General features: G+C 30.0%; 1 protein-coding gene and 1 long non-coding RNA gene across 9 annotated transcripts in view; one reads left to right on the plus strand and one right to left on the minus strand.

Annotated features, from left to right (window-relative positions):
- Positions 1 to 1,319: 1,319 nt before the first annotated feature.
- Positions 1,320 to 15,599, minus strand: part of LOC107996417 (uncharacterized) — a 61,782-nt gene continuing 47,502 nt past the window's right edge. For 5 of the 8 annotated variants that reach the window (XM_017054451.3, XM_017054449.3, XM_028666007.2 and 2 more), the window contains 7 exons: positions 12,242 to 12,515; positions 6,909 to 7,219; positions 6,283 to 6,558; positions 5,974 to 6,206; positions 5,636 to 5,902; positions 4,987 to 5,236; positions 1,320 to 4,840 (listed from right to left, as the gene is read on the minus strand). In XM_017054451.3, the coding sequence (XP_016909940.1) occupies positions 4,668 to 4,840; positions 4,987 to 5,236; positions 5,636 to 5,902; positions 5,974 to 6,206; positions 6,283 to 6,558; positions 6,909 to 7,164 (1,455 nt within the window). In that variant the 5' untranslated portion in view covers positions 7,165 to 7,219; positions 12,242 to 12,515 and the 3' untranslated portion in view covers positions 1,320 to 4,667. Of the gene's footprint in view, positions 4,841 to 4,986; positions 5,237 to 5,635; positions 5,903 to 5,973; positions 6,207 to 6,282; positions 6,559 to 6,908; positions 7,220 to 7,292; positions 10,726 to 12,241; positions 12,516 to 15,599 lie in introns of those variants that run through there. The other 3 variants (XM_028666009.2, XM_028666008.2, XM_062078700.1) reach the window with 2 other exon arrangements.
- LOC133666601 (uncharacterized) lies at positions 12,510 to 15,131 on the plus strand. The gene is made up of 3 exons (XR_009830966.1): positions 12,510 to 13,011; positions 13,386 to 13,524; positions 13,839 to 15,131. It is a non-coding gene; the product is annotated as an uncharacterized LOC133666601 (long non-coding RNA).

Genomic DNA, 15,599 nt, shown 5'->3' on the forward strand with positions numbered 1-15,599 from the left:
GATTGGTAATTTTTAGAAAGATATCTTTCTGAGAAAAGAAAAAGAAAAAAAAAAAAAAGAGAGTGGTGGCTAGAAATATAAGGGCTCTCGAGATGAATTTAAAAAAACTCGTCAGTGAAGAGATTGTACGTTATCTCACGAGTGGTGGTTGGTGCATAATTAACTTCGTTAGTTGGCCTTTGCTTTCAGTAACTTAATTGATCTTGTTATATCAACGAAGTGACGAAAAGATAAATGTTATTCGGCGATTTTTTTTTTTATATAAGTATATATGTATGTATTAACACATTTACAATCCGGTACATAATTGTTAAATATATATAGTGAATATATTGAGCGTAATTTACGAAATTCAAATATTGACAACGGATACGTTACTTTCTTTTTTTATTTTTATCAATTTTTTAAATTTTTTTCTTATAAAATTGCCTCTCTTAAGAATGTCTTACAACGTGACGAGAAAAAAATGTATATTGCGATAATATAGTAATAATATTAGTAACGATAATATGCACTTAAATTTTACCAAAATATTTCACTCAAAACGATTTAAATCCTCCTCCAAGTTTCGTTTCAAAATTAATGAAATGCAATTCATTAATGAATTCCTTTAACAAAATTTTATTTTTACCGTCATTATTTAAAAAGTTTTTAATTTCGTATTCCGTCGTCGAAATTTTGGATTTCTTTTATTTAAAAATTTCGATCTTTTGGCTGCCAAAAAATTCCAAGGAAAATGAAAAATTTTACACGATAAATAAATTCCAGATGAATAAAATCATTTTAAAATAAATTTTCTCTATGAAACAAAGTTGGAAAATTTTAATAAAATTTAAAAAAAAAAAAAAAAAAATTCAATGAAAAATGTAGGAGACTAATTTGGCAAACCTGAAATCGAAAATTCTACTGTATACCGAGCTACGATCGGAAATATTATAATTAACGTTATATTTACGGGGAAGACACCCAGTACAAATATATATGTATATATATGTCGTGTATACATGTCGGCACTGCTGATCGCTGGTAATATAGTCCTTTTTTTTTTCCCCCAAGTTTCGTAAAGCGTCTATCTGAAAGAGATGCGAAATACGTGTTTCTCGTTTCGCATTGTGTAGCATGTTGCGCACTAATTTACCATTGTAATCAGTATTGGAACGCACTACGATTCTTTTATAAAAATATTTAATACCACAACCAACCAGATAAATGCAACGATACCTCCATTTTCGTACTTTAAACAGATGGATTTGGCGCGTGCAAAGGAAATTTTAATTTCATCTCTTTTTTTTCTTTTCTTTTTTTCATTATCTAGTCAGTTTTGTTTCTTTTTTTTTCTTTTCTTTTTTTTTTTTTTTGATTAGAAAATGTCAACCCTTCAAGGTCGTAAGCATTTAGTAAAAAAATAAATCACTATCCCAAAAAGCCAGTGACTTTGAAGACAATTGTAGAAAGAATATATTTCTCGTTCTTTTCAACATTTGGCAATAACAACAAGCGCAATTGAATAACGTCTTATCGGATAAATATACAGGGAAGGCCCGAAAGGGTTGACCAGCTATAATGATTTTATAATTAAAACAACGATTCATATTGGACGCTGAGCACAATGAAAATGATTCGTCGAAAATAAATTATTCGAAATCAATGATTTAATATTTTTTTCCCTCCCTCTCTTCATTTTCTTTCTTTTTTTTTCTTTTTCCTTTTTTTTGTAGATTTCTTTTTAATCTTTTCTAAGCGTAACATTTCTGGTTCATAATGTTTTTTTTTTTTTTCAATTTTTATTTCCCTATGAATCAGGATTGAACTTATTTTCTTTGCGTCTTTTTTTTTTAAGTTTAGAATCATTTTCTTTGTCATAACTTTGCCTATAATTCAGTTTTCCTACAAATTGAAACAATTTTTCTCTTTGTCGTTATCGTAATTGTATAACATGACTTACTCTTAATATATATATATATATATGTATACGTATATATACGATCAAATACTGCGACTATCGTGTAATAATATAGTAGTACATTTGTTATTGTTTCTTTCATTTTCGACGATTATTATTGTAGCAACAAGAGTAGGATTGAAGGAAAAATGGACCGTGATAGCATTCTAAATTTTCTTATAATAAATAATAAATAAATATACTAATTAAAAATTAAAAATTTAAAAAGTTTAATAAAAATTTAACATAATGTGTTCATGATGTGGCACATTACATTAATATACAACTTAGAATGGAATTCTCCATTTTTAAATTATTTCTCAAGTATACCAAATCAAAAATATTTAATCAAAGGAAAGAGTCTGAGATTAAAATAAAATGTTCCAATATAAATAACAGGAAAGAATATTCAAAGTCCATCCTTTCTATAATCCTGATACAATTACACTTGGAATGTTTATTATCAGTGTAAAAAAGTTGTGGACGTATATAGCTTCTGCAATAGAATATGATTGACATATTTCCAACAACGAATATTCCTTTACCTCTTACGTTTCTACCATCTTAACATTGGCCAACAATAAACTACACTTAATTCACAACGTCTATGTTTCTGTGTTTCGCTATTCTCAGTACGAATCTAATATTTATTAACTATCGCTTACACGATATCATTTTATAGTCACTAGAGAGTAGAACTCGACTTCTTTTCTCAGCCACTTTCGAAGGTTTTTTCTTTTTTCTTTTTTTTTGATTTTGCGCGGAAAATTTTTGATCTGCGTTTGGGATTTTATGTGATAGTCCGGGGAGAAGGAGGAGTGGGAATGACTGTAACAGAGAAACGATTCACCTGAATGAATATAAAATGAAATGCTCGTAAACTACCAAGGAAAACGAGGTTTTTAAAAATAGATAATTTGACAAAGCCATCATAAGACTTTGTTAATTAAGTACATGCACATAATGATTAAAAGTGTTTCTAAAATATTTGATTAAATTACAAAATATATTTGTGCACATTGTAAAATATCTTTTCATATTATGTAATTTCATAAAAATTAAATGTAAATTTAACTCTATATCTTAAACGCTATTTAATTTCGAAAACGAATTTTATTCGTTTAGAGAGATTCACATGAATCTAATGTTTTAGAAACACTCAATTTTCATATATCATTATACATCATTGAAATATTCAGTAGAATATTGAGCGCAATGAGAAAATATTTGCTATTAAATACAGTAATAAACACCAATAATAATAAATAATTGAAATTGTCACAAATGTCACATAAAAAAGGATCACACATTTATACTGGAAAGACAATCAGACATTCTATCGAATAAAAACTTGTTTCGAACAAGTTTCAAGTTTGTTCGTGCATTATATTTGTTTTACATATATTTCCACACGTACACGCATTTTCTTGTACTTAATTTTGTAATACTGAAAAATTTGCTTCTTTTTTTTCTTCAAGTACGTCTTAAAGAAACTAACGTACTTATCTCAATATTATTTGCGTGTACACAAAGCGGAAATGACAGATCACAGAATCGCGGGAAACCAGAAATTGCTTTATTGCCAGATAGTAAAGTCTCCGTATTTCAAATTTCACTAATTTTATAAAATCGAATCTCGCAAATATTTTCTAAAAATGTACAAATATGATGATTCAATGATTTTTTTTCTTATAAATTTTATAAACAAAATGTATCTAATGATTTTTTTAAAAAATATTCTAAAATTAAAATTTGTATATTTTTAATTAGAAATTTGCAGATACGGAGATTGAACTGTTCTTTTTTTTTTTTTTTTTTTTTTTATATTTCTCTGCAAGAGACATTAGATTTTCAATTTTACTTGCTAAACATTTATTTAACATAGCAACCAATAACGAAGACACCTTGCCTCTAAGCGCGTTTGTTTCATTATTATGCAACTTTCAATCCAGTGTACATTATGATACTTGACTATATAAAATATTTTCTATATCTTTGTTCTTTTTCGTCTTCATCACACTCATTTACATTTATACATACATTTATTCTCAATATACGTAATTCAAACATTCTCTATTTCCGAAAATATTTTTGTTATCAAAATAAAATATAAATTGGCAATAACGTTGTGTGACTAGACGGATGTTCGCGGTGACAAATTACATAGGAAACATTGATCGCTTCTCTCCTTCCTCCTCCTTTCTCTCATTCTTTCTCACTCTTTTTTTGTGTATTTTATGTGCACCAGATAATCAATATTATCGTTTCTCTCGACTCAACGCCACCATAACTTTTATCACAACTGTGCACAAGAAAGCTTTCTTCCAGTATCGAGAAAGAATACTCTGTCGACTAAGGATAGTAAAAACCAACATGATCCGTGTCTATGTTATCCATATATCTATATTAAATATTGAATTATTAAAACATACAAGGCAAATCTGTACCAAAATTGGAAATTATTTGGATTACTATCCCCAATCAATCCTAATATCGTTACTGCACAATTCTCTCTTACACAGAGTATTCACTTTCTTCTTGTTACTATATTTAATTTTTATAAAATATTAATGTCAAATTTTTTTTTTACTATGCAAAAATTTAAACAAAAATTTGTAGAATGATTACTATGTACTTTTTATGTTCCAGAGTTAAGACTCTGGATGGAGATAGATTTCGAAGATCTTTCAAAAGAAGACTTTTAAAATGATCTTCTAAGAGATGTTCATCTTTGACAAGATTCACATTGTACATTAGGTGGTTGCATGGTTAGATAATAGGACTGAGTATCCCGGAAGTGTGACCTAACGAGGAGACCCAAGCCTAGAAGTACTACAGGAAGACCTAGCAATGCACAGATCAATTCTCCCGTCACTCCAGGAGACCATGTGATGAAACCTGTTGAAATTTTTCATTTGAGAATTCAAATCCCTTGCGAAGGAAGCACCAAATTTTATTATTTTTATTAGAGAATAAAAATCAATTACACATTGATGATAAAAAATAACAATAATAATTGACATATATAGTTAAATGTCACTTACCACCATGAACATCCATTTTATAAATGCTCCACCAGATACCAGACAGAGGAAGGGACACAGTGGCGGCAGCAACAGTGAAGACAGCGCTCTCGCACATTGAAAGAAAGTTGAGCGCGGAAATCGAGAATACTATGTACGCGATCAAGAAGATCCAGCCATGGGTAGAAATATTCGAACAAGCTTCGCTGTTGTTGAAATGGCACGTGAACCCATTCTCTACGGTACGGTATAGCTCTACTGGAGACAATCCCTGAATCGAAAAAAGAGAATGATATATAATTTTGTCACGTTGGATGATCGTGTCAGAACACATTAATTACAAGAAAATCTATTATTTGTCGTGTCTGATGATAATTAATCGTATGTTTGTCACAAATCTTCTCAATGAAGAGGATGATGTCTGGAATGAGTGACTCTTCGGTTTGGGATCACGTTGCCTTCCTGAGATATCTTAAATTATATACAAGTTCAAGTATCATTTCCTCGAAAGCAGCGTTATCAACATCATCCTTTGACAACAGAATCTTTGTTAGATTTAACGAGTTCAATGTTCAGAAATAATGGGAGAAGATTCCACGTGGAGAATTTCTTCGACTACGCATGCCATAAATCTCGTTTATGCTTCTATTATGTATCAATATGAACATACCCTGCCTATTCCTGGTAACGTGTCAATCCAACACATTGACAGAATGGCGAACAAGGCGATCAGATGAATGTAGAAGAGCGTCTCAAGTATCGGAGGCTTTGGAATGTGTTTTGGTTTTACAGTAGGATCAGGATCGGTCACATGAAGCAGTCTACCCCCCTCCTCCTCGGATCCTCGTCTACGAATGTCTCGAGAAGACACTAACCTTGAAACCGTGTACAGGAAAGAGTTCTGCTGGCTGGCCATTATTTGACACATGTTCTGTTGCTGCAATATACGCATAAACGATTTGAGAAACTTAAACATAAGGATATTTTTGTTCGTTAAAGTTATCTCACCTCGGTGGTATAGTGTCCTTCGAGCAGGGTGAAGAACATAGCGAAAGCAGCGAGGGCGCCCACGTAAACGAATGTCCAAATGGCTTTCACACCCCAAGTCCCCTTTACAGTTGTGACGTGTGCTGAAACCTCTCGCCCCCTGCATCGAAATTCATCGCAAAGGCCATAATCCACGCTTATGAAAAGACCCACTATTATCGTGGTGCTTGAAAAGATCCTCTGCAAGCTCATCACTGCAATCAATAATACCTGTTTTCTATTTTTCCTTATATAAAAAAAAAAAAAAAATAGTAAAAGGGGAAAGTTTACTTTTGCGACAGAAGAAGAAGTAATAGACAAGGGAGAAGACCAGTGTGATGCCCTTTATGGGATCCTGTAGGTGACAGAGAACTCTGTCCCGGTCCATGGAAAGGGTGATCACTATACCAGAGAACGCGTAAATCAGGCTAATTTTTAGAAGGGCGCAACGGGGGATTTTGATCCGCAAGCTGTTTGGGATCAGAGCCGGTGGTGGATATATTCTTCCCCAGATGAAGGACACGATGCCCAGGATGAAGGCAGAGAAGAAGGCAGTGAAGAGAAGTCCTGAAACGAGTTAAAAACTTTTTTAATAACAGAGCCTGAATATAATAATATTAAAATTTAAAATCCAATTTAAAATGAATTTCGATAAAAATTCGACGTTAATACTCGATGTATATATAATTCATAGAGAATCGTAACTCTAATCGATAACTGTATCAAATAATCAATATTACAAACAAAGTTTCTAATATCTTGGTAAATATATACGTTAAATGTATCATTTGAAAAATTAGAATGCAGCGAATATCACGATAAAGGAGGATAAAAAGGAGAAAGAGCTAAAACGATAAAATGGCATGCGCCAGGGAAGATAGATTCAACAATGGCCTGACGGATTCTCAGATATATACCTGTGTAAGCGTTGGACACGTAGCTGACACTTTCGAGATAAAGAGGATAGGTGATAATCAAAAAGGTAATGGACACGACGACGGTCAGAAGGGTGGCGATGAAGCTGAATTTTTGCCAAGTTGCCCTGTCCGTATCAAACAGCTTATCGGTGGCCTGATAAGCGACATATGGCGAGTCCTCCGTGTCGGTGTACTCCTCGATCTCGACGTCGCTTCCTGTGCAACGGAGCTCCTCTTGTTCCTCGTCGTCGACCATTGTCGAGACGCAGCTTGCTAACCCAGCCAGCTTTGCGATTCGCTCCCTCACCTTTCTGACAAGTAAAACGAAACATATTAATCGGCGAGATAAATGAATCCAAGTTGAACGAAACTATTGAAGCTAACATTTGTTCTCTAATGTAGTGGTGTTCAAGCTTTTCACGTAGAATATAACGAAAGGGAGAGATAGATAGGGAAAAAATTCAATTGCATCTTGATTGGCTCATTACTTATTGGCATATTTAAAAATTCTTTCGAAAATTCCACATCTCCCTCGAATTATTTGACAGGTATATTTTGGATTCAATTTCGGCGAAGAATTGGCACACGAAATGTGCAATATGGAAATTGAACGAGGATATTGAGAAACGTAGAATTGTAAGTTATTCATGAGGCTGAAACAAAAATTGATTATATCTCGAAAATAGCGGAGTTTACGATCTACGTTTTATTAAAGCTTCTCTGTATACATCTCTGTATACACGATCTATGTTAATCCTTTGTGAACTCTCTCTCTCTCTCTCTCTTTCTCGATTTTCTGATTCTCAACAGAACGAGGATATTTTCTACACGATTATAAATAAAACGTTCAAATAATAAAAGATTGTTTTTGCGAATGTACTAATATTATTAATTTAATTTTATTCAACTTTGATGACATTCGCCCTCAAAGGGTACATTCAATGTTCAAAACGACGTCAAAAAAAAAAAAAAAAGAAAAAAAAAACACTATAGTAGCACAAGTACTCGAAACGTAAATATAGAACGTAATTCGAGTTTGAGAGAGCGGTGGAAAATAAGTTGCCGAGCGAGAGGAAATTTCTACACCACCACCACGGATTCACAGCGTGCACAGACACTGTTTAGGAGAAAAGGATTTCTGAAATGTGAAATGGTTAGCGGTATGCGCGGCAACGAATCCAATGCGCGCTTTTTTCTTTCTTTTTTTTTTTTAAAGATCGATCGTAATGCAAGGGTGAGCCATTTTTTGCGGGCACATTGCTCAGCTCACGCGAAACAATTCAGTTCAGTTCGGTCGATCTGTTTTTTTAACCCTCTCTCTATTTTCCGTTCTCGTCCTTGGAAACGGTGCAACGATTAACGAGCACGTTGCATGCATGTGCACCTCGCCTGTGTACTTTTCGCCGTGCAAAGATTAGATAACCGGTCAACCCGCTATCGGTTCACCGGAATCGTAAAATTTCGTGATGGACTTTTCTACGTAGAAATCTCTGCGTGAACGGACGTGGCCACTAAAAAATGACTAGTTAAAGTTTCGAATAAAGTTACCGTTGAGTATATAATAAGTTTATTTAATTGAAATAAACGAGGAACAACGTTTATTTTTATTACAGTTGAATTATTATTAGCGATTATTGATACGGTTTGAATAAAGAATTATTGAAGTAAAAGGTAATTAATTAAAATTTCGAACAAAGTTACTCTGTAAGTAATAAGTTTGTTTGAAAGGCTCGAACAATATTTATTCAAGAGGCAGGAACTGTCTTCGATGCGGTTCTCCGTCCATCAGAAACCAGTGCGCCCTCTATGGAAGATAATCGTTTTAAAACATTGTGAGAAAACAAGAATGAATGAATTAGAAACTTTATATTTTTAGATATTCTGATAATAATTTTGATGTATTCAAAATTGTAAATATTTAAATGAATATATTAATATATTAATATTTAAAATTATAGAAAATATTATTATATATATGTTTATTCGTAGTTTAATATAGTTGATCTTATCAACTCTTCGTGTAATCTTAGCCATTTGGCGCTCTAGTAATCTGCGATTATTCGATGCTTTAAATAATAAATTGTTGAAGTAATTTAATTCAACTGTTTTAAAATTTTAATAAATACATTTTGAACGTAAATATAGAATTTAGAAAGCTATTGAGTTATCGAGTGCGGTTAATTTCTTTTCTGATACTTTAACGCAATGTTTTTTTTAAATTACATTTTTTTTACAATATTTGAATAATTTACAATTTCTTTCTTCAATAAGCTAAGAAAAAATGGAGTATCTTGAGAAGCGAGAATTAACTGGAAAATAAAGTTTAATAAAGAAAGTAAATTCATTTTGAAATCAAAATGTATCTTTTCTTCTATTAAAAAGATGCATTTATATTTTTTCTCATTTTAAAAATTAAAATTTTTATACTTGATAAAATTTTAAACGGACAAAACGTGGAAATTTAATTAAAGCGAAAATAATGGAATTAGTTTAAATTGAAAGAATTTCTGCAGTTCGATAAATAAAATAAATCTCTTTCCATTTATTAAAATATTATTAAAAAATTGTGTCAAACCCACGCATAGAAATTCCATTACTTTTATTTTATTAAAATTTCACATAAAATATCGAAGCATATAAATTTAATTACAAAGTGCAGGATATAATAGCTCGTTTAATTATTTTAATAGCGAGTAATCAAAAAAATTACAGAAAAAATTTTTTAAAAAATAAGATAAGTAAGAGATAACAATAATACTAAGATATATAATAAAAAATTGTACATAAGATTTTTCTTTATTTGAAGATTTCCGTTACGATTAGTGTAGTTTATTACTTCTTATTAATTTAGTAATTTTTTTTAGTAATATTTTTTTACAAATTATTCTTTTAAAATTTTATTCATAATATTTCCAAATTAAAAATTATTGATTTGTCCAAATCAATTTGTTCCCATTAGAAAGTTTCTTAGTTGTGATCAAAGATTTTCCACTTCATAAACAAACATGTGAAAACATATCAGAAACGCTTAACATAATACCGCAACGAATTTCCCCTAGGACGCTCATCAAATGAAGCGTGAAATCCCCTCGGAAACAGGATACTTTTACTGTTCGATCAGCAGATATCAAAAAGTAAATTTCATTCCACAACGATGGAGTTAACAATTTGTTATTTGTTTAACAGCCAATTGCAAATGATAACGGATCAATTTGCCCTAGTTATCGTACTCTATGTAATAGATAAAAATACTATATCAAACAATAAATACAGAATAATATTTCAGAAGAATGATCCTTGGTTAATTTTCATTGCATTGATGGAATATATTAAAATTTCGAGATATTTACTTTGAAGATCATTGTAAAAATAAAAATAATTGTTACACAGCAGTGCTTTTCAACCATTTTATGATTGTAATTCATTTTTTAAATATTTTATTATATAAATTATAAGACATATTAGTCGATTCGATACATTTAAATCATATATTTCGTAAAACACTTGGTACTTTATACTATTTTCAATTGAATTGCTTTTTTTATTTAGATGAACGATATGTATACAATTAAACGTTGGGCACAGAGGCCACGAAGCGAGTAACGGTAGGAAAAAAAAACGGTTTAAGGACGGAACAAAAGAATCTAATTACATACTAGCAACTCGTCACAAGTGGCCTGAGACTGAACCGTAACTCGAACCTCTGAAAACAATAGGGTAATGCGCGGAGCTTTTTTCCAGAATTTAATCCATTTCTGAAATTTGTTATTATTTTGGAAATACAATGGAATACGATACAATAAAAAAATTCATTAAACCGTCCCCTGTGATTCAATCATATCGAAGAATTTTTTGTAATATAATTTTTATATGAAGAGAATGATTTTTTAAGGATGTAATGTAATTAAAATTTCGATTCCTTTCATTTAAGTTATTAAATAATGGTTTAATAATTTCTCGTTTAATATTTTCTAATTACAAAGGTCTATATTAAATTTTTCATTTTTTATGGAAGTATTTTTTTCATAAATTTACTTTAAAAATATATTAATTTTAATAATGCGACACGATATTTAATTCTTCTCGTTTTAATCCGAGAAAAGTTTTTAAGCTATAAACAATGAAAAATTAAATTTAATTAATTATTTAATTAAATAATACCTCCTACGAGATATTATTTAAAAAAAATTAAAGAATAATATAATGACCAAAATATGTTGGTATTTTCCAGCCAAAAAGTTAACAAATGCCAAAAAAATCCCGGTATCGAGAAACTTTTTGAAATGAAACACTTTTAGAGAACATCGAGTGTGCTCGAGGGATTATATCTCGGTGCATTCTTGTCCAGTGCCAAGATCGGGAAACTCTTGCTATGAGAAACTTCCTATCTTCGCGGAATTTATACAACTTTGATATAATCTAACATAATAATCTATAAATTGTTATTTTATTATCTTTTTCGTAATTTTAGATTTGAATTAACTTTAGAAAACGTCAAATTTATTAAAACTTAATGTTGATATATTATTTTTAAATTATTTACAAAATCCAATTTTAATTAAATTAAATATTGAATGATTTCATAATTTTTCATTTATATAAATTGATTATTATATGTTATATCTCCTGTTAATAAATAGAAATGTATTTGCACCAAGTTTGATTTAATTTATTAAACATTATTTGCATAAGATATATAAGCAATGTGATTATCTAAAAATTAATGGTATTCGTTTATTGGATTAATAATCGATGATTTTCGTTTATTTATAAATTTGATGTTAACAATATTTTCTTCTTGCGATAAATATTTGTTATATTTAATGTTTGCATTAAATAAAAAACATAAAATTAATTTCAAAATTTAAATTAAATGTTGAAAAAAAAATTAATTTTTAATTTTAAAAACAACAATGATAAAAATCATACTTTTATCACAGGATATTTTTTAATAATTTCCTGTGTCTTCACAGTAACAAAGAATGTCAATAAGCTTCATGCTTACAACCAATATCCGATACAAAGTGCCACTATACATAACCTAACAATATAATTTCGTGCATTCGATAAGAGATCGAAAAACCGATAACCAAGCTTCTAACACAGTTGCACTACCGAATAAAATATGAACTAGTTTCTCGTCACTTGTCGCGAACATTCAAAGCATGCATAAAAATTAAAATAAATCGATTCTAAAAACATTCATAAAATTTCATTTGCAGATTAGAATTCCATTTTTCGGGAAATTCGAATCGAATCGTTTTTAAAGAAACAAAAATTTATCGAGATGGCTTGTCAACGAACTCTATATATGTATTGGTATTGCGACTTACCCTCAAAACCTAACCTGACACCGCCCTGTGTCACACTAAAGCCGCTTCCAAATCCCTCGGAAGTTGTTCTATTTCTGTGGACGCCACGTCCGTCGGAGATTCACATTCGTGAAACGTCGGAAAACTTGACTCGTTTCACGATTATCACGTGAACCACACAAAAAGCCAGGAAAAACAACGACTTCGTCCCATCGTGAGACAAGAACTGCCTTCGATGCAGCCTCCGTCCACTGGCGTGCAGTACTGTGACTAGGTGATCAGAAACCACGGTCCTCTATGGAAAATAATTGTTTTAAATTTTTTCAATTGTTGAAGAAACAATGAGTGAATTAGAAACTTTATATTATATATTTTTAGATATTCTAATAATAAATTTTAATGTATTTAAAATTATAAATATTTAAATGAATATATTATTATATTAATATTTAAAATTATAGAAAAATATTATTTTATATATATATGTATATGCGTGTGTATTTCACGATGAATATTTAAATGTTTTAAATATAAAAATTTGTAAATTTTCTATCATTATAATTGGCAATAAATTTCTAAATGTTTTAAACATCGAACGTACCATGGATCACCATGATAGAAAACGATCCTGAAGTCGCGCATGCGCAACAGTATGTGAATAACGTACGGAGAGCGGAGAATATGTTTCGTTTTTCGAAACGAATTACTTGTGAAAATAATGAATTATTGTTAATTATAGTTTGACGAATGTCACCAACAAATCTGTTTCACGTTTCTTTCATTTTTCAAAAGTAATTATTTTCTATATTTATATTGATATTATGTTGCAAAGACGAGAAATCAATGATCGAATCGACAGGATAATTCAATTACGCGCTCTGAAAATTTCTATCGACATTCGATCGAAAATAAAGTTCAGTTAATAAACTATTTCTAATTATTTCGGGAATATTAAATATAATTCAATATAAAAAATTCATTTATTCATATCTAATTAACAATTTATGTCAATTAATAATTTTATAGTGGAAAATTACTATCAATTCTTTCGAATAGCGAGAAATATCCAAATTCTAACCTAACTTTTACAAATTGAAAATTGCAAATGCATTGGCGGGAAATTTTCGAAAAATATTATTGAATTTTTATGAATTTAAAATTCCAGATGATATTAAGAAATGAAAATATTCTTATTATTTACTGTTATTTCAATCGTGATACGACTTCAAACGACTTCGACATTTTGTCTCTTTAATATTCGATCCAAGATTCAAGAGAAATGGAAGTTGAAACAGTGATCAAAGGTATATGCATGGATAATGTCGATTGTAAACTTCGTCAATTACGAATCCTATCAAAATTCCACGGTGCAATCAATGAGAAAGATCAATTTTGATTAATTGGATTTGCTTAAGTTTCAATTAAACTAACAGAATTCAATTGAACTAACGAAATATGAACGTCTTATTCTGAGATATCCATTTCATGGTTTTTTCCCAAACTTTTATTCTCAATTTCAAAACTCAGACTATTAACTTCACTTTTTCTTTCTTTCAAATCAAATCAAATCAAATCTTTCATCATCTTCCTCCAATTTGATTTTAATTTTCCATTTTAGAAGATGTTCGATCGTCTCGAAAAGAGATAATCAAGATTCGTTTCGAGAAGAGACTGAAGGATACGGTTTTTAGACGATATAATTCACGATCAAGAGGGAGCATGAAATTGGAGCGTGGCAATCAGAAATGGGACGTTCATTGAATTCGACCAGTAAAAGGGAAAAAGTGGGCACGACAAGGAGTATAACACACATTATGAGAGGAATCGATAAGAACTGGGTTAACACGATCAGTTAAAGCAGCAGACTTTCTTTAACATGACTACTATATTTAAAATTAATGATGATTTAATCAGATGGAAAATTGAACAATCCCATGCGTTTTCCAATCCATTCTCTCCGAAGAGAATCATCTTTTTGATGTCATTCACCTTTGTTCCTATTATCAGAGGCAAAGATTCATTTTTCCTGATAATGAAATCTTTTTTCTTTTTTAAGAAACACGATCAACCGAGGCAATCTTCAACGGCTTATATTATATTTAAAATTAGACAGATGAAGAATTGAAGAAGAATAAGATATTTCAGGCTGTGATTTTTTTGAAGAGAATCATCTCCTTGATGTTTATTCATCTTTTGTTGGTAAATTAATTTTTTCTATACTCATGAAATCCTTTCCAACGTATCTTTTGAAAGATTAAGGATACGATGCTTAATATCCTTATATCTCAATACTTCATATTTATATTTTAAATAACTCAATATCTTGAAAGTATTAGTCATTTTATAATTCAAGTTGCGTAGACTTGCTTCAAAGGCAAAACGATGATATATCCAATTTAAATCATATTTTCTGGGATATGAAAAAGCAGGATTCACAAGAAAACCGATACTTTAATCTCGTTCCTTTGAGAATTCAGTTATACGCATGCTATGATATTAAGATTATAAGTAGATGCATCTTATAAATATATCCAGTTCAAATTATATTTCTTGGGATATAATCTGTTCAAGAAACGATCTACAAATAAATCTAAGTTCTATCTGTTACCAAAAGATCAGAAACACTAAATAACGGATATTAGACATCAGCTCATAAATGTATTTAGTTTAAACCACGTTTTCTTGTTGCAATCGTTCCAAAATCCTCGCGAGCAAATTCAAATCACGTTTCGACTAGAATTGGACGCGTTTCGTTTCGAATCAAATAACAAATAACATGTATAACAAATTATTTTCAAATTCTGCTGAGATTATTTCAATGATTATTATAAATTGTTTGACATTTATAAAATTTATCATTGCAGCGAATGAAAACAAAATTTGTAAAAATAAATAGAATTATTCAATGAAATATGAAGGGAAATATTATTATTTCGTATAAAGAAATAACTTGGAGAAAAATTGTTTGATCGTTTGTATAAACAAACATCATTATTTCAAACAATATATGAATCAGTTAAAGCGTTATTACAATTCTTTTTAAATTACATTCATTTTTAAAATTTGAACCCAATTCAATTCATGGGTGAGAATAATTGAGAATAATATTTTTTCAATTATTATTCTATCTTAGATTCCTTTAATCGATCAAATAAAAACAATTAAAATAAATTATCTATCAAATAATAATTAACACTGTTTGGAATAATTATTCCTAAATTATTCGAAATAAATTTCACTCGAAAAGTCCACAATCGGGATGAGATAGGAGAAATTTATAAATTATTTTTAAAATTCGAAAACTAATCTATATTTAAAATATTTCATGAATTTTATATGCTTCATATGAAAAAATAAATTTGTACTAATAATGTTACTA

The sequence above is a fragment of the Apis cerana genome, linkage group LG8, assembly GCF_029169275.1.
Source record: "Apis cerana isolate GH-2021 linkage group LG8, AcerK_1.0, whole genome shotgun sequence".
Classification (NCBI taxonomy): Eukaryota; Metazoa; Arthropoda; class Insecta; order Hymenoptera; family Apidae; genus Apis; species Apis cerana.